The 25,474-nt window shown below is 41.9% G+C and overlaps 1 protein-coding gene across 3 annotated transcripts in view; it reads right to left on the minus strand.

Moving 5' to 3' along the window:
• bcam (basal cell adhesion molecule (Lutheran blood group)) overlaps positions 1–25,474 on the minus strand; it is a 228,580-nt gene that overhangs the window by 50,275 nt on the left and 152,831 nt on the right. For all 3 annotated transcript variants that reach the window (XM_034174026.1, XM_034174028.1, XM_034174027.1), the window contains exons 3-6: positions 24,986–25,202; positions 4,516–4,586; positions 4,317–4,413; positions 3,191–3,373 (exon numbers count right to left, since the gene is read on the minus strand). In XM_034174026.1, coding sequence (XP_034029917.1) covers positions 3,191–3,373; positions 4,317–4,413; positions 4,516–4,586; positions 24,986–25,202 — 568 coding nt within the window. The remainder of the gene's footprint in view (positions 1–3,190; positions 3,374–4,316; positions 4,414–4,515; positions 4,587–24,985; positions 25,203–25,474) is intronic.

The following is a 25,474-nucleotide window of genomic DNA, read 5'->3' on the forward strand; positions in this document are numbered from 1 at the left end:
TCACTGTCGAGCTGGATGTGAAATTTGTATAAGTATCCCAGGAGTGTGGCTTTGGAAACACACACAGTGACACATTGGTGTGTGCGCTGAACTGATAGGGGTGTGGTCACTGACAAGAGTGGCTGTGGAGATCTGTGGTTCTGGATGTCATGGCTGGGGAACACATACCGTGTTTGGATGGACATGAACTAACAACTGCCCACTGTGACGTGTGGGTGTCTGCTCGCTGTGCTCGCGTGGACATACATAAAAACATGTATCGCTGCTGCAGTGGGCTGCAGTGAGCGCGCACGGCGTGCAGGCTGCCCCAGGTGAAACGGACTGTCAAATCATAACACGCAGCTTGCGATCTGAATGTCACATCACCCACATGAGCTCTGTTCCACATGACATGGCATCCTGCAGTGCACCGCCAACAAGACACACGTGCCAGGCAGGACATGCATGTGGGGCCGGCTGGACACGCCACCAGCAGATGTGGCCATGATAAAACAACACTGTTTCATTGTTCATGTCATTTCATGACTGTATGCCTGTGGCCATGGGTCATCTACAGGGCAACAGATAGTTCATATTTGTATTGCTTGCTTGATGAGAGGGATTCAATAAAATGTGTTTTTATATGGTGTGTGGTTCTATTTCTTTTTAAGTATGTCAATGTCCTTCTTGATATATCAGACATTTTCCTGCACCTTTTACAGGACAGCAATGGTAGCTCAGTGGTGAAGTTTCTGGCTGGCAATCAGAGCTTTTGGAAAGTGCAGGTTCAAATCCCATGGGTGGCATGTAATTTTTATTTTTTATTTTCACAGGAGCTGTGCGATGTGGTTGGACATGCTGCAGCTGCTCACACTGTGTTCCCGCGTACATGAAACTGTCGCAGCAGCATCGTGCACACCTGCCCGTCAGCTTGATATTTCATGGTTCGCTCATACAAACTATTCCGCCATGATTCGCCCTGATTTGTACTTAGTCGTACTATGAAGCAGCCCTAAAGGCTGGACTGTAAGACCTTTCTGTAATTTTCACAGTAATGTAACTATAAAATGAAGAAATCTGACTGTAGAACCTCCATACAGATTGTTGCTGTACATTTACAGTGCATCATGATTAAAAATCACTGGTGCCTGAATTCTATCAAAAAAAAAAAAAAACTATATATATATATATATATATATATATATATATATATATATATATATATATATATATATATTTTTTTTTATTTTTTTTTTTTTTTTTTTATACGAGAATCACCAACAGCTGTTTTGTTGTTACATGTACAGAGGAGCTTCTGGTGCACTGTCAGGTTAACTTTAACAAAGAATTATATGTTCAAGAAAATAATGTTTACAAAACCTGTTTTTTGGAATTGTATTTTGTACTCATGTATTTTCAATTTTAAAATGTTCAAAGTTGAATAAAGTGATACAATTAACCCTTAAGCAACCGAGTGGGGTCATTTATAACCCCGGGCATATATTTTTGTGCCCCATTTTTCTCATTTTAATTGAAAAGAGTTTCCTACCATGAATTTGTCAATCTGTCTGTCCTGCATTTGTTTCCAGAATTTTGCAAGGATGGGCCTAGCCGTGTGGCAAGTATAATCCAAACTCGTGTGGGGTCACTTATAACTACGGGAAGATCTGTGAGATTTTCAACATTATAGCTTCAGATGTATTGTGATTTGCCAACTCTAATCATTATATTTTTGCGAGGAAGCATGGCCAACAGACCTAGAATAGCAAGATTTACAGCTGCACAAGCATTGAGACTGAGTGAGGATGAAAATAGTTCCATTGATGGAGATGAGTCAGCATGAGACAGTGAAGATCGTATCTCTGAGATGTTAGACCACCCTGACATAAAATCTGACCATGGAGTCCATCCAGTACTTGTGGCACCTCAAGCAGAGCAAGGTGTGCCTGCAGGAGAAGCATGTAGAGGCCAGGCACAGGCTCATGGTAGAGCAAGAGCTCGTGGACAAGCACGTGGGCGTGCAAAGAAATAAAAAGGTGAAGAGCATTTTACAAAATGTAACAGACAAGGGTTGTCTAAATTGATCTAATATATTCTGTCGGTGTGTGGTTTTTGGGTGTTTTTTTTGTAAAAAACAAAAAAAGCAAATTCCATATCTTACCAAATTACGAGATGATGGACAAATACATTAGAGAGTGAAATAAATATAAATAACCTTAAAACCATAATTTATATTGAAGTATTCCAGTATAAAAATTAACAGGGGTCATAATAAATCCCACTTGGTTATATTAGTCGTTAAAATAGACTGGTCGCTTGAGGGTTAATGATTTATTTTTATTTATTTATTTATTTACAGTAAGTGTCACAGGGCAGCACGGTGACATAGTGGTTACTGAAGTAGTCCTTTCTGTGTGGAATTTGCATGTTCTCGCCATGTTCATGTAGGTTCCCTCTGGATGCTCCAGCTTTCTCCCACTTCTAAAAACATGTAGGTTAGGTAAATTGGGGATGAGTTTTTGTCTGTCTGTATCTGTCACCCTGTGATAGACTGGATGCCTGTCCACAGTTTACTCTGCCTCTTGCCCAGTGACTGGGATAAGCTCCAACAAATCTGTGACCCTTATCTGGTATGAGCAGGTAGAGAAAATGAAGGAATGAATAAAAAAATAAAACATATGCAATGCAGTGCAGCGGCGCCACCCACTGGGAACTACTAAGCAGAAGATCTGGAATATTCAAAAGCAATTTACTTGGAAGATAATATAATTTACTTGTCTGCTGCTGTTGTCAAATAATTCCTATTGGTAATAATAACATACATTACTGATGAAAACTGATGTCAAAAAAAGTCTTCAAAAAATAAAGAAATTGCTGCACCGTTCTAGGGGGAAAATGGTTTTGTAATATGATTCATAAAGTGTTTTCAAGCATACAGGATCGTTGTTTCAGAGAATCAGACTGCTCCGAATGCTGGTGGGTTGCCATTTCGGATGCCAGTTTGTATGTCATTAAACTCTAAATGTAACTCAAATAAAAATAAATAATTATAAAATCCATTTGTGATTCCAATTTAGTAATTGGCTGTGAAATTTCACAGACCCACTGCTATTCCTCCACTGAACCCAAATGAAGAAAAGATAACAGACCTCATCACTGATTCAATGGATACAATCTCCTTAAAATGCTGCTCCCTCTCATCTGCACTCACAGTTCAGGTTAATGGTGATGGTGTCTGACTTCTTCTTCTTGATCTGTCCTCCTGGCATGCTGTACTCTACGGTGCACTGGAACACAGAGTCCTTGTCTGCTTTGGTGGGCCGCATGTGCAAGATGCTCTTGATGGTGTAGAGGCCAGATGCCTCCTTCACAAGTGAAGAAATCATGTAGGTCACTGAAGGACAGGAGCACAAATCAGGAGGCAGAAGAGGAAATGCATGTAAGAGTAAACTAGATGTAGTTTGCTAATGGTTTACTTAGGTATGGTTATTAAAAATAATAACCATACATTTTTTTTCCTTCAAACGTGGTTATTTCGGTTCAAAGTTGGGCATTTTAACATGGGCTTCTATGGCAATCTGTTCAATTTTGGAGCCAGTCTCAAGCAGCCAGTCAAGGAAACATAATTGCCTTTTTTTGGGATCAATAAAGTTGTCTGAAGTCTGAAGGAACTGCACTGTTTTTCTGTGTATGCCTAATTTTTGATATTTGACATTTTTGAAATATGCAGCTCCAAAACAGTGTGATCGAACTTTATCCACTCATATTTTAATATGCTTCAATGCCAAGCATTTGAAGGGTTCAGATGCAAAACCCAGTAACTTCAAAATGACATATTTGCACTTGAGGCAAACTGCTTAGGTAACTATAAGTGTGCAAAATATTAAAGAATTTGGACAAATCATTTCCAATTTATGTTTGAAAAGTTTTGAATAACGTATTTCCCTTTCAAGTCCCATTTTAAACTACAGTTTTCTCCATTTTTTAAATGGGATTACTGGGGTTGATCTATGACTTCGTATTAGTGTTGAACAGAGATCATAGATGTATCTTGAACCAGTTCCAGTCACTGCAAATGTTCCCTATATATGGACACAAAATTTGACCTTGGCCTGTTACCTGAACATTTAACCAATTTTTCTCAAAGTCACATGAATTTGTTCTTCGGGTGACCCCAATCATTCCACCAAGTTTGTTTTAGATCTCATCAAAAGTCTTTGATTTACTTTATTCACAGACAGACAGGCAGACAGACAAACCAGACTGAAAACAAGCCCTGTGTATACACTACCACTGTGCGAAGCTGTAAATAGCCAATGGAACATAGAAAAACATACACTCTGTCCTGTTTTTGACCTCAGGTAGGGGCTGGTCATCTTTGTACCAGATAATTCTTGGCTGAGGATGTCCATTCATTGTCACACACGTTCCGATCTGAAAGTCACGGAGAAAAAGCAGAGTGATAAGTGACAGAAAATCTGGTTATTTAATGTTCACACAACCTCATGACACTACGAGTATATGATGTGCACACACCTCAGAGCTGCCCTTCAATAATGCAGAAATAGCCTGACTGGAAGATCTGAGTTCTGGCTTCTCGGGAGCATCTGTGGATAAAAAAAAAAATGGTGGAAGCACTGTTGTTTTTATGTTATTATTACTGACTGCACCTGAAAGGGCTTTGACCCTTCGAAAGAATCACCAAGTCCACACACACTCCCACAACCACATATTCAGTCCAACCTCGGCGCTGGCTGACCCTGTTAATGAAGTCCAGCAGTAAATATCCTGCTCCAGATTATTCTGTCATGACCCGGTTCACATGAGTTGATCAGGGTCAAAACTTGAGAAAATTGTTGCACACGCACGGCCTCTTGTCATATCTCCCTTCAGGGAAGCACTTAATGACCATCAGAACTCAGACCACCTCCATACAGTTTTTCTCGTCAGATGGTTCTGCTTTTGAACAGTGGCACTTGTATTCTATGTTATGTTTTTATCTTGTCTTGTTTTATACTTTAAGGTTTTATGAACTGGTATTCTTTATTTTATTCATTGTATTATTTAATAGTGATGTTTCAGACTGAGAAAGCCAGGGGATACCACATTTCACTACATTTTTACTGTACATTTTACTTTTAAATGCATATGATAATAAACCGAAACTTCAAGATGAGCTTTCAAATTGATTTTAAAATTCTTTTACTTGCTTTGAAGGCATCAAACGGACTTACCCCAGCTTAAGTTTCTGAGTTTATAAATTAGGTATGTGCCTTCTCGACCACTGAGGTCTGCAGATGAAGCCCTGATGGTTATTCCTAAATCAGAGTTTGTGACTAATAAGGACTTGGATGTCTGATCATGCATGTGGTTTATTTCATCCACCCACAACCCACCCAATTAATCAGTTTTAATTTTTTTGTATTACGTGAGCTGCCTGACACATATTCTTTGACCTCAGGGGCCTGTCACACCTTGACAATTCAGCCAGTGTATGCTGACAGCCCCATTTCCACTGAGTAGAATGCTTTTGTTTGGCAGGTGGAACACTTAAATACTGACGAGCATGTTATCGAACGTGCGTATGCTGCCACACGGTGTCTCTCCTCCACATGGAGGCAAAACAGAGTAATTTAACATTATTTTTATTATTTATTTTATTTTTGTCTTGGTGGCTCATGGGATTTATAATCATTGCGTGCAGAATGCTGAAGAGTCAACTGATGCCTGTGGTAAACGCTGACGTTAATAAATGAGGTGCCGTGACTCTTTCAGCTTTTAAGTGCCAGTCACGGTGTGATCGGTCCCCTGTGTGGTCTGAATGGTCTGCCTGTCTCATCAGTCAGATGGCGGGACCGATCAGACCACGACACCGCCATCCCCTGGTTCGGAGCAGAAAAATCACAGCGACACTTGCTTTAAATCGCAAAATTCCACGACAAGGATTTCCAGACATCCTTTTGCAAAATCAGGACACATTATGTGGATGTTTTCATCAGGCTGTGATGATGAATCTGACTGAAACAACATAGCAGGTAAGATTAAGACTTCAAATTTACTGTGTGAATGGTTTTAATATTTGAAACAGACCTGTTCATATGAGGACTATAGCTTTGAGCCAATCAATGGACATCATTAATGGACGTATTTTGACTCATGAGTAACTTACAAGAAATGTGTGTCAACAACTGTATAAATTGCCTCTAGTTATGTCCTGCATATGTTATACACTGCATATGTTGCAAATATTGTGCACAAAAATTTTGAGGTACTCTGTGTATTACAAGGTATATCAGCGGCTTCAATGTGCTCTTAACTTACACGAGTACAAAACTTACCCATAACATATTAGACAAATGCCAGCATATGCCAGCGTTTTTAATATGGTCGGGAAAATGCTAGCTAAATTGCCAATGTGTGACAGGGGTGTTATGACTATGATGTGATGTGAGGTGGTTTTGTCACCTCCACAGCTACAACCCCAATTCCAATGAAGTTGGGACATTGTGTAAATTGTAAATGAGAACAGAATACAATGATTTGCAAATCCTCTTCAACCTATATTCAATTGAATACACCACAAAGACAAGATATTTAATGTTCAAACTGACAAACATTATTGTTTTTGTGCAAATATTTACTCATTTTGAAATGGATGCTGCAACCCCTTTCAAAAAAGCTGGGACAGTGGTATGTTTACCACTGTGTTACATCACCTTTCCTTCTAATAACACTCAACAAGCGTTTGGGAACTGAGGACACTAACTGTTGAAGCTTTGTAGGTGGAATTCTTTCCCATTCTTGCTTGATGTACCACTTCAGTTGTTCAACAGTCCAGGGTATCCAATGTCGTATTTTGTGCTTCATAATGCGCCACACATTTTCAATGGGTGACAGGTCTGGACTGCAAGCAGGCCACTCTAGTACCTGCACTCTTTTACTACGAAGCCATGCTGTTGTAACACGTGCAGAATGTTGCTTGGCATTGTCTTGCAGAAATAAGCAGGGACGTCCCTGAAAAAGACATTGCTTGGATGACAGCATGTGTTGCTCCAAAACTTGGATGTACCTTTCAGCATTGATGGTGCCATCACAGATGTGTAAGTTCCCCATGTCATGGGCACTAACACACCCCCATACCATCACAGATGCTGGCTTTTGAACTTTGTGCTGCTAACAATCTGGATGGTTTTTTTCATCTTTTGTCCAGAGGACATGATGTCCATGATTTCAAAAAACAATTTGAAATGTGGACTCATCAGACCACAACACACTTTTCCACTTTCTGTCAATTTCAAATGAGCTCGGGCCCAGAGAAGGCGGCAGTGTTTCTGGATGTTGTTGATGTATGGCTTTCACTTTGCATGGTAGAGTTTTAACTTGCACTTGTAGATGTAGCGATGAACTGTGTTAACTGACCATGGTTTTCTGAAGTGTTCCTGAGCCCACGCAGTAAGATCATTTACACAATGATGTTGGTTTTTAATGCAGTGCCGCCTGAGAGATAGAAGGTCTCGGGCATTCAATGTTGGTTTTTGGCCTTGCTGCTTACAACCTGGTCTCACAGCAAGTCGTTATTCAGCAGCACAAAATATACATTAATCTATTGGTTTGTGGTATTGTGACGTAAAGTGCCTCACTTTTGTCACGGCAGCACAAATTCAATCTAATTCATTCTGTGATGGCTGCATGAAATAAAAGTGAAGTGGGGGGTCGGGATGGTTATGGTTAGGGTGGGGGGAAAGAGTAAGATTAGGTTATGTTAAGGTTAGGGTCGGGGGTAGGAGTAGGGTTAAGAATAGTGAGTTAAAAAAACCCTGTCACGAAAATTTGACTCATTTCGTCATGGAAGCACGAAAAAAACAACAACAAAAAAAAAACAAAACAAAACAAAAAACGTGAGACTGGCCTGCGGCTTACGTGTAGAACGTTCTCCAGATTCTCTGAATCTTCTGATTATATTATGGACTGTAGATGATGGAATACCTAAATTCCTTGCAATTTAACATTGAGAAACATTGTTCTTAAACTGTTGGACTATTTTTTCACGCAGTTATTCACAAAGTGGTGATCCTTGCCCCATCTTTGCTTGTAAATGGATGAGACTTTTGGGGACGCTCCTTTTATACCCAATCATGACACTCACAATTAGTGTCCTCAGTTCCTAAATGCTTATTTAGTGTTGTTAGAAGGAAAGTTGATGTAACACAGTGGTAAACATACCACTGTCCCAGCTTTTTTGAAATCTGTTGCAGGCATCCAGTTTATCAGTTTGAACATTAAATATTTTGTCTTTGTGGTGTATTCAATTGAATATAGGGTGAAGAGGATTTGCAAATCATTGTATTCTGTTTTTATTTACATTTTACACAGTGTCCCAACTTCATTGGAATTGGGGTTGTATAAGGGGACTGGCACTGAGATCCAGAATCTGCCAGAATAATTACCCTTGAGTTGATTGTTGCATGGAGATGGCAAGAGATTTGCAACAGACAGCAAAAGAGTTGCACTGTTCCCCTCTTTGTCACAGCAGGCGAATGGCCAACAGATTAAATCTTATAGCTCTTTTATCACTGTCTGACTGTGTCACTAACTGCAGGTGGCTACAGATCTGGTTACTGTCTTCAACACAACCATTTCAGGGATTCTTGTTTGCAACATGATAGCAAGGTGATTGCAGACAGACTAATTTTGGTCATGCTATGGTCTCCAATCACTGTTTTTCCTGGTGTGACTGAGGTTTAAGACAGAACCCCTCATCTGCAACTGACCTGGAATGATTCAGTGGGGCACAGCACTGCCGAATAGCCAACAGGCTGTGGTAAGTGTCTAATTATACTTAATTTCCAATTGCTAGGGTCCTCAACACTGAGGCATCTGTGTGCTGTTTCTTACTCAGGTCATAGAAATTCAACACATGGCCAAATGTGATTTTTTAATTTTTTTAAACCCTGTGAATTATAGCTGGAGGTCTGCACTACAAGCACACCTTGATTATTTCATTTCACCTACATTTTGTGGTATACTGAGGCACAATTACAAGTAATGCCACTGTCCAAATACTTATGGACATGACTGTAACTTCAGCTTGATGGATCTTATTATTTTAATCGCAGAACACTAATTCACCCTTTGGCATTGAGAGTCATCTCGTAAAATTCCCCAACATTACTGTTTGAGGGTGAAGACTTTTAAATGTCCAGGTTTACCCTCCCAAAGTGTTAGTAGTAGTGGTGGTCTTTTGGCTGCTCCTCAGTGTTCAGGGTCATCACAGCAGATTCAGCAAAGACTGGGATTTTACATCAGGCTCCCTTCCTCATTCAACTCCACTTTTACCCAGAGAAACTCACACTGCCCCAGTCTCCATCTAAATACTAAACACGACCCAATCTGCTTAGCTTCTGAGATCTGACAGGATCAGGCTCACACAGAGCAGGTTGGCTGCACATCATACATTATCCACATAATCATCAGCCTGGAGGAGGCGATCATGCCTCCTAAAAAAAAAGATGACTCTTGTGACAGGTTAAAAGCTGTAAAATCTTGACAGAAGACTTTAACGCCAAGAAGCACAATGAAGGGAGGTAAAAAGCTGGTTTATTACAGTCAGTCTCAACAGGCTGTGAGAGTGCACATAGAAGGAAAAGTCTACACCAAACAACTGTCCATGAAGACTGGTGAATCGACCAGGCAGAGGACAGGTACACAGAAAATTAGTCCAACAGGCAACCATGTCCTTGACGGACGCAGTGGAAGAGTTACCCATAAACACAGGCAAAGGGCCAAAGCACTGTTATGCCAGGAGACCAAATCCTGAATTAGTGGGCTAAGCTCAGGAAACACAGAATGGCAGCATGGGTAGGTAACACTGAGGCAAAAATGTAAAAATAACATGAGAGAGTCGGTATGAAGTGAGACAACCTGGCGAGAGAGCAATGAATTGTGAAAGGTGCAAAAGGCTAATGAACATGGGAACCTGAAAACCAGTGACCATAATGTAAAGCATAGGTGTCAAACTGATTCCAGAAAGGGCCAAGAGGGTGTAGGTTTTCTTTGTAACCACCAACTCCAGCAGGTGATTTCACTGATGAACATCACTTTGAGCAGATGGGAAGAGTTCATCAGTGAAATCACCTGCTGGAGTTACAAAGAAAACCTGCACCCTCTTGGCCCTTTCTGGAATCAGTTTGACACCTATGATGGAAAGCCACATAGAATAAATACAAAGGAGACCCCACGGAGGAGAATATCACTCAGAGATTAATACAGATGACAAACACCAAGGCGCATTAAAACAATAATAAAATGTAATCAGCAGGAGACAACACTGGAAGCAACAAAAATCCAAAGCACCAGAAGCGTGAACCACAACACGCTCATTTTAACCCCAACCATCTTTTCTGAATGATGAATGTGAAACATGTGTTGCACATGCATGGAAATTCATAGGATTATGTGGGAATGATTTTATTACAGTGTTTTTCCTGAGCAGACAATATAATGCCTACCTACCGTAGGCCTCCATCCAGAGACAAATGCTGAAGAAGAACAGACAGACTATAACTAAGTCATGAGGCACAATAATTGTCAGTTGGTGACTCAGGCTTTATACTTCAAACTGTGGCCAGTAATTAAATTTAAAAAGAACTTTGGCAAACAGCAATTTATTGCACCCTTCACAACACGCTCCCTCATTCACAATTAATAGTTTATTTTATGAGACGCCTTAAAAAGCCAGTGCCCCGAGTGCATAAAAGTTCTGTAAAATTCTCCCTATTTATGGTGATTGATCAGTCCAATTCAAAATGCAAATGGGAGCCCCTGATTATAGCTTAGGTCACTAAATATTAAACATATGATTGATGTCTGCTCAGGGTTGCAAATGGAGAGGCAAGAAGACCAATGCCTGCACCAGGGTCAAGCCTCAACACCACAGCGACACATCTGGACTGCTATTAACGTAAGATATATGAGACATGACAGGTGTGATTGAACTATCAATTACGTCAAGAGTAATTAGATTGTGGTTAATTGACCTTTGGGGAACTCATCAGAGTCAACTTTAAACCCCAGGCTTAGGTTAAAGGCTCCACGTGATGAAATAGTTTGATATGATCTCTGCTTTTTTGTTTGTATATATATACGAGGTCTGTTAGAAAAGTATCCGACCTTTTTATTTTTTTCAAAAACCATATGGATTTGAATCACGTGTGATTGCATCAGCCAAGCTTGAACCTTCGTGTGCATGCGTGAGTTTTTTCACGCCTGTCGGTTGCATCATTCGCCTGTGAGCAGGCTTTGTGTGAGCACTGGTCCACCCCTCTCGTCGGATTTTTATTGCGAATAAATGTCTGAACAATTTGGAGCTTTGCTGCATCAAATTTTTCCAGAAACTGTGAGAGACCTCCAGGTGGACACCATTCGGAAAATTCAGATGGCTTTCAGGGACGATTTTATGGGGATTACACAGATTAAGGAGTGCTCCAGCCGGTTTAAAGACCGCCCACAGCATCTGTGAGACCAACAGGAGCCATGAGCGGCACGGTGGCACATTCCTCCGCTCCTCTTTCCATGAGAAAAACTCCTGTAACAGTGGAATGTGCCGTTCATTTCCAAACTGGACGCTCTGTTGATCCGGGACGTCGTCTGACTAGCCCAGGAACTGCAGAAGACGTGGACATCAGCACTTTTTCGGCACACTGCGTCACGGTGGAGCCGCATGGCGAAAAGCAACGCCGTGATGAAGCCTCACAGGATATGCTGGGGCATGTCCAGCTCATGCACAATTTCTCGGATAGTCACATGACTGAAAAGCCACCGAAAGCCATCTGAAAGCCGTCCTGTGAGACCAACATGGAGGTGGTTTTGTGCCGCGCCATGAGCGGCTCCGTGGCGCATCCCTCCACTCCTCTTTCCATGAAAAAAACTCCTGTAACAGTGGAATGTGCCGAAAAAGTACTGATGTCCACGTCTTCTGCCATTGTTGTGTAAGTCAGACGACGTCCCGGATCAACAAAGCCTTCACGTTGGAAATGATCTGGTTGTTTCAGCCTGTCGATCGGCGCTTGGAGCACGCCGCACTCTCAGACGCTGTGGGCGGTCTTTAAACTGGCTGGAGCACTCCTTAATCTGTGTAATCCCCATAAAATCGCCCCTAAAAGCCATCTGAATTTTCCGAATGGTGTCCACCTGGAGGTCTCTCACAGTTTCTGGGAAAATTTGATGCAGCAAAGCTCCAAATTGTTCAGACATTTTATTCGCAATAAAAATCCGACGAGAGGGGTGGACCAGTGCTCACACAAAGCCTGCTCACAGGCGAATGACACAACCGACAGGTGTGAAAGGTTCAAGCTTGGCTGATGCAATCACACGTGATTCAAATCCATACGGTTTTTGAAAAAAATAAAAAGGTCAGATACTTTTCTAACAGACCTCGTATATATATATATATATATATATATATATATATATATATATATATATATATATATATATATATATATATACTCAACAAAAATATAAACGCAACACTTTTGGTTTTGCTCCCATTTTGTATGAGATGAACTCAAAGATCTAAAACTTTTTCCACATACACAATATCACCATTTCCCTCAAATATTGTTCACAAACCAGTCTAAATCTGTGATAGTGAGCACTTCTCCTTTGCTGAGATAATCCATCCCACCTCACAGGTGTGCCATATCAAGATGTTGATTAGACACCGTGATTAGTGCACAGGTGTGCCTTAGACTGTCCACAATAAAAGGCCACTCTGAAAGGTGCAGTTTTGTTTTATTGGGGGGGATACCAATCAGTATCTGGTGTGACCACCATTTGCCTCATGCAGTGCAGCACATCTCCTTCACATAGAGTTGATCAGGTTGTCAATTGTGGCCTGTGGAATGTTGGTCCACTCCTCTTCAATGGCTGTGCGAAGTTGCTGGATATTGGCAGGAACTGGTACACGCTGTCATATACACTGGTCCAGAGCATCCCAAACATGCTCAATGGGTGACATGTCCGGTGAGTATGCCGGCCATGCAAGAACTGGGACATTTTCAGCTTCCAAGAATTGTGTACAGATCCTTGCAACATGGGGCCGTGCATTATCCTGCTGCAACATGAGGTGATGTTCTTGGATGTATGGCACAACAATGGGCCTCAGGATCTCGTCACGGTATCTCTGTGCATTCAAAATGCCATCAATAAAATGCACCTGTGTTCTTCGTCCATAACAGACGCCTGCCCATACCATAACCCCACCGCCACCATGGGCCACTCGATCCACAACATTGACATCAGAAAACCGCTCACCCACACGACGCCACACACGCTGTCTGCCATCTGCCCTGAACAGTGTGAACCGGGATTCATCCATGAAGAGAACACCTCTCCAACGTGCCAAACACCAGCGAATGTGAGCATTTGCCCACTCAAGTCGGTTACGACGACGAACTGGAGTCAGGTCGAGACCCCGATGAGGATGACGAGCATGCAGATGAGCTTCCCTGAGACGGTTTCTGACAGTTTGTGCAGAAATTCTTTGGTTATGCAAACCGATTGTTTCAGCAGCTGTCCCGAGTGGCTGGTCTCAGACGATCTTGGAGGTGAACATGCTGGATGTGGAGGTCCTGGGCTGGTGTGGTTACACGTGGTCTGCGGTTGTGAGGCTGGTTGGATGTACTGCCAAATTCTCTGAAACACCTTTGGAGACGGCTTATGGTAGAGAAATGAACATTCAATACACGAGCAACAGCTCTGGTTGACATTCCTGCTGTCAGCATGTCAATTGCACGCTCCCTCAAATCTTGTGACATCTGTGGCATTGTGCTGTGTGATAAAACTGCACCTGAGTGGCCTTTTATTGTGGGCAGTCTAAGGCACACCTGTGCACTAATCATGGTGTCTAATCAGCATCTTGATATGGCACACCTGTGAGGTGGGATGGATTATCTCAGCAAAGGAGAAGTGCTCACTATCACAGATTTAGACTGGTTTGTGAACAATATTTGAGGGAAATGGTGATATTGTGGAAAAAGGTTTAGATCTTTGAGTTCATCTCATACAAAATGGGAGCAAAACCAAAAGTGTTGCGTTTATATTTTTGTTGAGTGTATATATATATATATATACACTGTATAATGATAAATAATATCTTAGGAGAATAAATTTCATTTCATAAAAGCTCGTTTGATGCAACCAACCATTTATGAAAAGTATTCATAAAAATTCAGTAACTTAAAACAGGCCACTTATAAACACAGACTACACACTCGAACACAAATACATTTGCATCTGATTAAAGGTGTTGCCCTTTAGGTTATGAAGACCATCAGATCAATGGCCCTGCATTGATGAACAACAGAATAAAAGTACACAGAAGGGTTGTTATGATACCCAAAATTTAGTAGTCATTACCAATACCAGTGAAATGACATGATTCTTGATACCAAGTTTGATACCTCACAAAATATAATATATAAATAAATAAATAAAAATGGACAAAGAGATAAAATAGAGGTGCTGTTTACGTAGATAAGGCCAATCAGAAAAAAAAAAACTCTATCCTGTAACATAAAAGAATAATGTTTAAATAATGTTTAGGCATGTCCACTGCTTATTATTATTACTGCTTATAGCAACAGTTAATAACCTTACTACAGTCAAATGTAAGCCTTGGTGGTGTCCCTCACTAGAGCATGACACGGGAGTGGATTTTCACTCCCGTCCCATCCCGCTCCCAGAAAAAAAATCCCATCCTGTCCAATCCCGGACTGGAGTAAAAAAATAAATCCCATCCCGTCCCACTCCTGTAAAGATGACTCCCAATCCCATCCCACTCCCATCCCACTCCCGTTTGTCTTGTTTTTCTTCCCTTGTGATTGGCAAGGAATCTATTTGCATTTCAGCTGTTTCTTTGCCCTGAATAGCCATGTTACGCACAGAGAAGAGAAACTACAGTAAGGCCTACTGTAACAAGTTAGCCAAATTTCGTCACGGTTTCCCAACAACTTGCGTCCTATCCAACATTTTGAACTGAAAGCACATCACATCGCAAAATTCAAAATCCTCTACCCACCATTTCCTCTGCCAACTGGTGAAAGAACAGCTTGTGGCCATGTAGGTTTATATTTTGTTTCATGCAACCTTTTAGTAAATGACACTGGTTGCCCCTCAAAATATGAAATTGCACAACCACCACAAAAGGTGAACAACAGGCATCTGGTTTACTATGTGTGCATGTGAAAAAAGTTACTTAATGCCATTATATTACTTGAATGGATTTTATTGAACAAAATGCAGTCTCAAATGTTTGCTACACCACACTGGCAATTAAGGAGTTGAGTAAACCAGACAGAGACAATTACCCAAATGTATGAAATACCAACCAAGAGTTTTAAAGTTTTAAGTTTTAACGTTATTCTACTAAAGAAGTCAAGTCAAGTTAGCTTTGTCATTTTTTTCATATATAAGTATTTAACAACGAACAGTATTTGTATTCACACAGAAAAACCACACCTCTTGTAATCACACACACAAAAAAACTTTCAGTGTTTGAAGTGGAGGCTTGCTCAGTGGCAATGGAATATCAGTCCAAAAGTCTCTCCAAGCATCACCGTGTGTGTGTGTGTGTGTGTGTGAGTGTGTGTGTAATATATATATATATATATATATATATATATATATATATATATGAGTGGACAGGTGAAGTGGAGGCTTGCTCAGTGGCAATGGAATATCAGTCCAAAAGTCTCTCCAAGCATCACTGTGTGTGTGTGTGTGTGTTTTAAATGTTGCTGTGAAGAAATAAAAGTGAATTAACATTTTCTGGGTCAAGGGAGGTACGCCTCTCCTCAATCAGTCACCCAGCAACACTGAATGAACGTTCAGAGGGAGTACTGGTTGCTGGGATTGCCAGCAGCTTCTTGGCAACCGGCACTAGCCCACCTGACATCTCCTGCCAGACAGCAAGACAGTGGCGGCTGGCCCATAGGGGGCGCTTGGGCGCTGCCCTCCTAGATGTGGATGAGAAAAGTCATAATATATATATATATTTAAAAAGTATTATCAATGTCAGTTTTACTTAATAGTATGTGCCTACATGTAATATGAATGATTAAAACAACACTTCCTCCAACTGACTCTCATTCAACAGTGCATTTCCACCGACAGAAGCAGAGAACGTATCATTCCTCGTCTTGGGCGGTCATTCAAGCGCCCTTGAAGTGCAGCGAAATAACCAATTGTATGTAGTTGCTAGGGAAAATTAATAAATATTTGGCAAATCAACATTGCCAAAATTAATGGCTTTGGGGCGCCGGAATTTTAGCCCTTGCTACAAAAATGCGGGAACGTTAGATTGCTACAGTCAGTGATATACGTGACGCTGCAGCTTCTGCTGTCAGGCAGGCAGAAAGAAATGATGGTGATGACGACGTTTGGGTTATATTTATTTATTTTTATTTTGTCTCCGTGTGTTTTGCTGGAGTAAGTTGAAGAACTCTTTATAGGTTTAAAACGGGACAAAACTAATCAAATCAATGACACCAAACTTTGGCGGGGATCCTTTTGGAGGCGCATGGAGGTGCGCACATCAGATCTTTCTGGTTTAATGACAACTGCACATCCCGGTTGGAGGAGAGACGTTTGTCTGACTCGTTATAAACCGTGTCACGTTTCATTCACACTGTCAGCGCGCACATGTCACGGAGGCTGCTGATCTGCGCTCTTTACTGCGGGGTGGAAAGGAGCGCATCCACCTCTGCCAGCTGCGGACTGACTCCTCTGGATCCACTTCAGCTCAGGTGAGCTGACGAGCTGCTCGGATTTATTCCCGAATGTTGCTCCTGGTGTGGAAACGAGCATGAAAATTTAAGATAAAACGAATGAGTTATGTTTTTTGTTTGTTTTAGGGGGTCAAAGCTGTGATCTTTATTGGGACAGCAGACCAGTTATAATGGTAAAAAGGGAGGCCGGGGCTGTTTGTAAGTGTTCAAAGCTGCAGCCATGCTGGTATTTTGATTTCACTTTACACGTTATGAGGATCAGTTCACAGAAGTGAAATATTCTTTGGAGTATTCCACAGTCTAAAACAAATTATTTGCTCAGTTTAAAAACAAAACAAAACCCTAAAATAGCAATTTGCATGTTTTTTAAAGAAATTCTAACTCAGCCACTGAGTTCACACAAGACACTTATAGTAAGACAAACCCAAGTTTAGCAACGCATTTAATTAAGTGGTTTTGTATACTTAATTTGCTTTGTCCTCTACACAAGTTTTTCAAGCTTCTCTAGTTTGCCTCCATTCCACTCAGTAATGTGCATGCAAAATATTACCTTAATTTTCTCTCGCTGTCACACACACACACACACACACACACTCTCTCTCACTCTCTCTCTCACACTCTCACACACACTCTCTCTCTCTCACACACGCTCTCTCTCTCACACACGAACACTTTCTCTCTCACACACACGCTCTCTCTCTCTCTCTCACACACACGCTCTCTCTCTCACTCTCACACACGCTCTCTCTCTCTCTCACACACGAACACTTTCTCTCTCTCTCTCTCTCTCTCACACACGCTCCTCTCTCTCTCTCTCTCACTCTCACAGCAGGCGTACACTTTCTCTCTATCTCTCTCACACTCTCACTTCTCACACACTCTCTCGTCCTCTCTCTCTCACCGATCCATCTCTCTCCTCACCAACACGAACACTTTCTCTCTCACACCACACACGCTTCTCTCTCTCTCTCACAGCAACGGCCTCCTCTCTCTCACTCTCACAAAGCGCTCTCTCTCTCCTATCTCACACACGAAACACTTTCTCTCTCTCTCCTCTCTCTCCACACCACGCCCTCTCTCTCTCTCTCGCCTCACTCTCACTCTCTCTCTTCTACAACACCGTACAACTTTCTCTCTCTCTCACACACGTACACTTTCTCTCTCTCTCTCTCTCACACACGAACACTTTCTCTCACACACACGCTCTCTCTCTCTGTCTCTCACTCTCACATGCTCTCTCTCACACACGTACACTTTCTCTCTCTCACACACGAACACTTTCTCTCACACACACTCTCTCTCTCTCACACACACGCTGTCTCTGTCACTCTCACACACTCTCTCACACAGGAACACTTTCTCTCTCTCTCTCTCTCACACACACGCTCTCTCTCTCACTCTCACACGCTCTCTCTCTCTCTCTCACACACACAAACACTTTCTCTCTCTCTCACACACGAACACTTTCTCTCTCTCTCACACACACAAACACTTTCTCTCTCTCTCTCTCTCTCTCTCACACACACGCTCTCTCTCTCTCTCTCACAGGCTCTCTCTCTCTCACACACGAACACTTTCTCTCTCTCTCTATCTCTCTCTCTCTGAAGGTGGTGTGAATATTGTAGTATGTACATAATGTTCTTTTGTCAATTGAATTTTTCCATATTTTGAAAAAGAGTAAATTTGGTGATATTTTCTATTTTGTTAAGGTCGGTGTCATTGTGAACCCCAGGATCTGTTTGTCTGAAGATAATGGCAGTGCAGTACAGTTTGGTGTACTATGTGTGTAATTGGTGTCAAATGGTGAAATGTTCTTTGCTCAAGAACTTGAGTGTTGTATTTGATACTGTTCCTTTCCAAAGTAGAAATGGGCCTAATATAGCTGTAAATGGTTAACTTTATCTGTAAAACTGCTGATTTTGAGAAGGACATGAAATGATTATTGTGGAATTGTAGTAATTTTCCGACTGTTCACTTGAATGCCTGTACTGGACAAGGCAAGGGAATCTATTGGCACAGCAGCCCCACCAAGACTGTTTTTCACCAGCCGCCACTGCAGCAAGAAGAGACTGACTGCGGGTGTTGATGTTCTGCAGCACCAAATCTCGGCCTGAAGCCAATTCTCCTTTGACACAGTCCTCCCTCTCCTCCTCTTCTACACAACTTGCGTAGAAGTTGTGAACCTCTGTGGTCTCTGCACTCAGTGGTGTATCTGAGGAAAGAAGACATTATTATAGAACAATGCTGTTTGTGTGAGAGAGAGAGACAGTGAGTAACATTTTGTAATGATGTAAATAATGTTCAGTGGGTGCTGCTTTACTAGTGCTATTCACCCTCTTTATCCTCCTCCTCCTCATGGACCCTGACTCCCTGTTCTGGCACTGTTGTCATGAGTTCTGTAAGGGTGTTGATGACCTCCTCATACTCCTGAGCGTTGAGAGTCTTTCTCAGGAAACTCCTCAGGGAAGGAGAGAGCGCTGTGGCTACCTTGTGGTACAGGTGGATTTTGAATTTCAAATCCATTGACTGGGCTAACTTTCCTTTCAGTGAGGGGGTGGAGTGGATAAATACATTGGTGTTAATATTTGCAAAATAAACATTATCAGGGCATACACATTCTCAAGCAGACAGGTACGAGGTCTGTCAATAAAGTAACGGTCCTTTTTATTTTTTTCAAAAACTATATGGATTTCATTCATATGTTTTTACGTCAGACAAGCTTGAACCCTTGTGCGCATGCGTGAGTTTTTCCACGCCTGTTGGTGACATCATTCACCTGTGAGCACGCCTTGGGAAGGAGTGGTCCCGCCCCATCGTCGGATTTTCATTGTCTGGAAATGGCGGAATGAAAAGGACTTTTTTTCCATCAGAATTTTTTCAGAAGCTGTTAGAGACTGGCACCTGGAAACCATTCGAAAAATTTATCTGGCTTTCGGTGAAAATTTTACGGGCTTCACAGAGAATAAGGTCTGTTAGTACAGCTTTAAGGACCCCTTTAATGACGCTCGGCGCGCCGCGCTCCAAGCTGTGACGACGTGGCACGAGCCACCGGACCATTTCTAAGCTGATGGCTCTCTGGATACGAGACCGTCGTGTGCTCTTTCTCTGGTTATCACAAGAGCTGGACATCAGCCATTTTCCGGCAGATTTCACTTTTAACAAGAGATTTTGTCATGGAAAGCCGCGCGGAGGCTTCGCGCGTGATGACCGATTCGCTTTGGAAGCGAGACAAAGGAACACCTCCGTTTCGGCGTGTCAGAGGACAAGTTTGGACATGTCCAGCTCTCCACAATTTCACTGATACTTACTGGACTGGTAAGCATTGAAAGCCAAGATAGACATGTCCAAACTTGTCCTCTGACACGCCGAAACAGAGGTGTTCCTTTATCTCGCTTCCAAAGCGAATCGGTCTTTACGCGCGAAGCCTTCACGCGGCTTTCCATGACAAAATCTCTTGTTAAAAGTGAAATCTGCGGGGAAAATGGCTGATGTCCAGCTCTTGTGATAACCAGAGAAAGAGCACACGACAGTCTCGTATCCACAGAGCCATCCATTTAGAAATGGTCCGGTGGCTTGTGCCGCGTCGTCGCAGCTCGGAGCGCGGCGCGCCGAGCGTCATTAAAGGGGTCCTTAAAGCTCCACTAACAGACCTTATTCTCCGTAAAATTTTCACCGAAAGCCAGATAAATTTTTTGACTGGTTTCCAGGTGCCAGTCTCTAACAGCTTCTGAAAAAATTCTGATGGAAAAAAGTCCTTTTCATTCCGCCATTTCCAGACAATGAAAATCCGATGAGGGGGCGGGACCACTCCTTCCCAAGGCGTGCTCACAGGCGAATGACGTCACAGACAGGTGTGAAAAAACTCACGCATGCGCACGAGGGTTCAAGCATGTCTGACGTAAAAACATATGAATGAAATCCATATAGTTTTTGAAAAAAATAAAAAGGACCGTTACTTTATTGACAGACCTTGTATGTTGCAGTTTGTAATTTTTAAGATGCTTTCCTGGTTATAATGGGCAATCATTCTGTTTCCGATCTGCTCAGCAGCCTGGAAACTATGCCTGAAATTAGTGATTTATGCTGGGGATAGCCAGGCTGGGTTAAGCCCTGTTATCAGGTAGGACTAGGCTACCTGTGACTTGAATTACCTCCAACTACAGTAAAAACCAGCACTGTACTAATTTAAATATTACCTCTTTCACAATTAAGCTGTCCTCATCCTGGATCATTAGCCCCCTCAGCAGTGTTGTCTTGGTTGGCAGGACAAGGTGAAGGGTAAGCGAGTCGTCCTTGGAGAGGTGCCTGGTGGCCTCATCAAAAGGAGTAAGGAGTTGGATGAGGTCCTCCAGAAGGTCAGAATCAATGTTGTGGAGGAAGCGGAGCTCTCTGTGTTGGAGGAGGATGTTGTGTAGCTTCCCAGACTTCAAAGCAGCATCAATGGACTGTAGCATCAGAAGTCTCGAGTTCCACCTGGTCTCGATTGCCTGCTTCAGCGTCTGATCCATCTCCTTCTGTAATCTGAAGAACATTTGAAGACAGTCCACAACAAACATAAGGCTACAGTTATTGCAAATACCGTCTGAAATAACGATTCAACAAAGCAATATACAGTTGTGAAAAAAAAACTCAATTGCAAGAATTCATTTTTTGAATATTATTTATGTATTATTATTTATATATTTACATTATTAATTATGCTTTACCCATCTTTAAAAGAACCATAAGAGGCAGGCCAAGCATGACAGGATATCAACAGATCTTACCCTGCTTTTTTGAAGTGGGACACAAGGATCTTGCACTCCTTCATCAGTTTGGTGACTTTGTGGTCCTCTTCCAGCTGGTCAAACACATATTTGAGGGCCAAATTTAAATTATGGCCAGCACAGGACAACCGGACATAATCCCATTGTCTGTGACAAACACGTTGTTTTTGCTCTGGATGCCAAATTCCTATGATGGGTCAAAGAAAGGAGGGATGAGGGGAAAGAAAGACAAAGACACACAAGTTTAGCAAATGATAGCCCTGACAACGATATTAAAACATAATAATCATAATTTAATACTAGAATAGAATACTAATTTCACTTTCAAACCACAATGCAAAGCTTAATAGCACATAAAATATACCAAAGATGACAATACAATGCTACACATACAGCATGCTTTGCTGAGCATATATATGAACACAATATAATAGCAAGATGTACCATAAGGATTTCTTCGACGATGGCTCGGATGTGGTCCCCAGACTTCACTCCTATCACTTCCTTCGTGGCTAGGATGTGGTTTGACATCTCCCAATTGTGGATGTAGTGCACAGTGACCGTTATGTAATTCATGTTGGTTCTCTCTTCTAACCACAGATCTGTGGTAAACGCATGGTCTCTGCTCTAAATATAGAATATAAAATGTATTTTATTGTCAGTATTCACATGTACAATTTACACTATTCACATTAGTAGTAGTACTTTATTTGTCACTATACAAGTACAGTGAGATGTTGTTTGGAAACAACCCACAGATGCCCACAAAAGTAAAGGTAAGTTAAACAATATAGCTACTGTACATCAATATTTAAAATATATAAAACTATAAAAATCTACAATAAAAATATACAATCAAGTAATGATTTGTGAAGATTAAGATAAATAATAAATAGGTGCAGGGTTCAAGTATTCACTGACCAAGTTAGCAGTGCATTAGAGGTAGATTAACAGTACGGGGCACGCACACACACGCACGCACACACACGCACGCGCGTGTATACGCACACACACACACACACACACACACACACCAACTGCAGAGATGGCAGCATGGTGAATTCACAATGACATTGAAACTTGAAAGCACTCACTTCGGAGCAGACATTAAAGGGATATACTGTTCAAGCCTACGCACCTTTTTGAGCTCCTCCAGAACGATGGCCTTCACTTTTTCGTATTCAGCGTCTACGTGTCTGGAGATGGTCCTCGCTGAGGGCAGGAGGTCTTCTGCTAAGATGGCACCTCCGTGTGTAGATCCAATATCAATTAACTCCTGAGCCACCGACAGAAACCCTCGCCCCTCCACGATGGCAAAGGGGTGCTGGTCAAGGCTGCACATACGAGCTATTTTTTCAGTGATTCGGACCTTCACCCCGGCAGGCAATTTTCGTTTAAGAAATTAAACCATTTTGGGCTCGGTGCATTCCTTTATATTACAGGTGTGTCTTTGAAGCCCACTTGTTCCCGACTCCGTGGAGTACTTAACACAGATCAGGCAGGTTCTGCATGCTGCATACACGGTTTCATTTCCATCAACTTCGACACGATAAAATTTTTGCAGTACAGCTAACCTACCCTTTAGGTCTACGAGTCTTACAGCACTGTCTTTGTTTCTAACTTTCCGTTGTATTTTTTCTTTTTCTCCTTTCTCCATTCTGTGTGTGGCTGTTAGCTTGGTTTTCGCAGAAAGAATTTGGGCTTGCAGGTGCGCTGTATTTAAGTTCCGGCCCGGAAATACGGGTGCTGCTGGCGCGGAGTGGAAGTCAAAGCAGTGTTGGATATGTAGTTCTTTACTGAAAAATGACTGTAACAATGGACAGGTGTAATTTTGGTTGTTTTAAATAGATGAAAATCATCATCTATTTTTGGCATTCCCGCTCCTGCCCGCTCCCGTTCATTTTTATTCCCGTCCCATCCCAATCACGTGATTGATAAAATTTCCACTCCCATCCCGCGGGAATCACGTGACCCACGGGAATTCCCGAAAAATGTCATCCTCTATCCCTCACTTGTCTCCTTTCAGCATGGCTACTCAATAACTGATTTTTTTTTTTATTTCTGATGTTAACAATAAATCAACCAAAATTAATCTTGGTTTCAAACTCAACATGGTTCAACTTGTATTACTTAATTCTTAAATATTACAAATAATGTCAGTATAAATAATATATCATTATTAAGTTATCATATTATTAAATAATCCATTTTTTTTTCAAAGTCATAGAATTCTGGTTATTATTATAATTATTTGCCAAATAAATCTCATCAAAAGTGTATAGTGCCGCCGCTCTACACTCCCCCCAGTGAACATCCAGGGAAGGGACATTGAGAGAGTGGACTCATATAAGTACCTGGGTGTTCATCTGAACAACAAACTGGACTGGACTCACAACACGGACGCACTTTACAGGAAGGGTCAGAGCTGCCTCTACCTCCTGAGGAGGCTGAGGTCTTTTGGAGTGAAAGGGCCACTCCTGAGGACCTTCTATGACTCTGTGGTGGCTTCAGCCATCCTGTACGGTGTGGTCTGCTGGAGCAGCAGCATCACAGAGAGGGACAGGAAAAGACTGGATAAGATCATCAGGAAATCCTGCTCTGTCCTGGGCTGTCCTCTGGACTCTGTGCAGGAGGTGGGGGACAGGAGGGTCCAACTTAAATCTATGCTGGACCATGAGTGTCACCCCCTGCAGGACGTTCTGTCTGCTCTGGAGAGCAGTTTCAGTGACAGACTCGTCCACCCTCGCTGTGTGAGGGAGAGATTCCGCAAATCATTTCTCCCGGCTGCTGTAAGACTGTACAATTAACAATGCTAGTACTGTGGTAACCATAGCAACCAGGACAATAATCATGTCATTACCTGCTGTATTTATTAGGTGCAATAATTTAACTTATGGTGCAAACTCAAGTCACTTTACCTACTATATTTTAACCTATCCATATTGTGAATATCAGAGTAACTTTCACGCTGAAGTCACTTTATCTGATCACTTTCACATCCGGACAGTCTATATCATCCCGGCAGTGCAGCATTGAATTGAACAATGGTAGCCTCAGCTTTACCCGGCACTCAGTGCTTTTTTAGTTCTTGTTTTTCAGAGATACTTGTTTGTTTTATTGCATGCCCTTCTGTCTATTCCTACTGTTCTATGCTGTGATGTGACACTGAAATTTCCCCATTGAGGGATGAATAAAGGCTTTCTTATCTTATCTTATCTTATATTGAAGGGGTTAGGGAGGAGGGAGCCTTTCCCACCCTGTGGCCATGCAAGATACTTTAATTTGATTTAGTTGGAACTACATATATTTATTAGATGGAAATCTTGCTCATAATTGAATTGAGTTCATCCAATGAGCCATTTTTTTGACTGTATGTAAGTCATGTCTGCATACTGTGCCATACAGAAAGGTGCATAGGTCACATTGGGGTCAAATGTTAATGGGGTGACTTACAGAACACTTTCAGCATGGTGGTGGAGTCTGAAACCCCAGCAGAGCCAGCAGTGACCTGGCAGATGAAGGAGACCTCATCTGAGGGTTGAACAGGAGAGATGGTCAAGGTAAAGTCTTCTCCTATGGTGACCCGCCCACTTAGAGGCGTGCCCTCATCACCCTTCCCCTCGTTGCCCTGTGAGCGGAAAGCAACACGCTTTCTGGTTCCCTGGTCCTCCTGGATAGACATAGATAGGGGAGGAAGAATGATGAAGATCAATGTAAGTAGAGAGAGGACAGGGAAAGATAGGTAGAGGGAGGAAAATAGGTAGGAGAAGGTAGGAGAGGTAGAGGGAGGAAAATAGTACACATGAAAACGTCACATTATATATGTGTAAGTGCATTTTAGGTATTAAAACACAACTGTTAAATAGTTTTAAGCATATTTATAAAGTATTCATACACTTTTAGAAACCAAAAAATTTAAAATTATTTTGATCAAAACATGTA

The sequence above is a fragment of the Thalassophryne amazonica genome, chromosome 7, assembly GCF_902500255.1.
Source record: "Thalassophryne amazonica chromosome 7, fThaAma1.1, whole genome shotgun sequence".
Lineage (NCBI taxonomy): Eukaryota > Metazoa > Chordata > Actinopteri > Batrachoidiformes > Batrachoididae > Thalassophryne > Thalassophryne amazonica.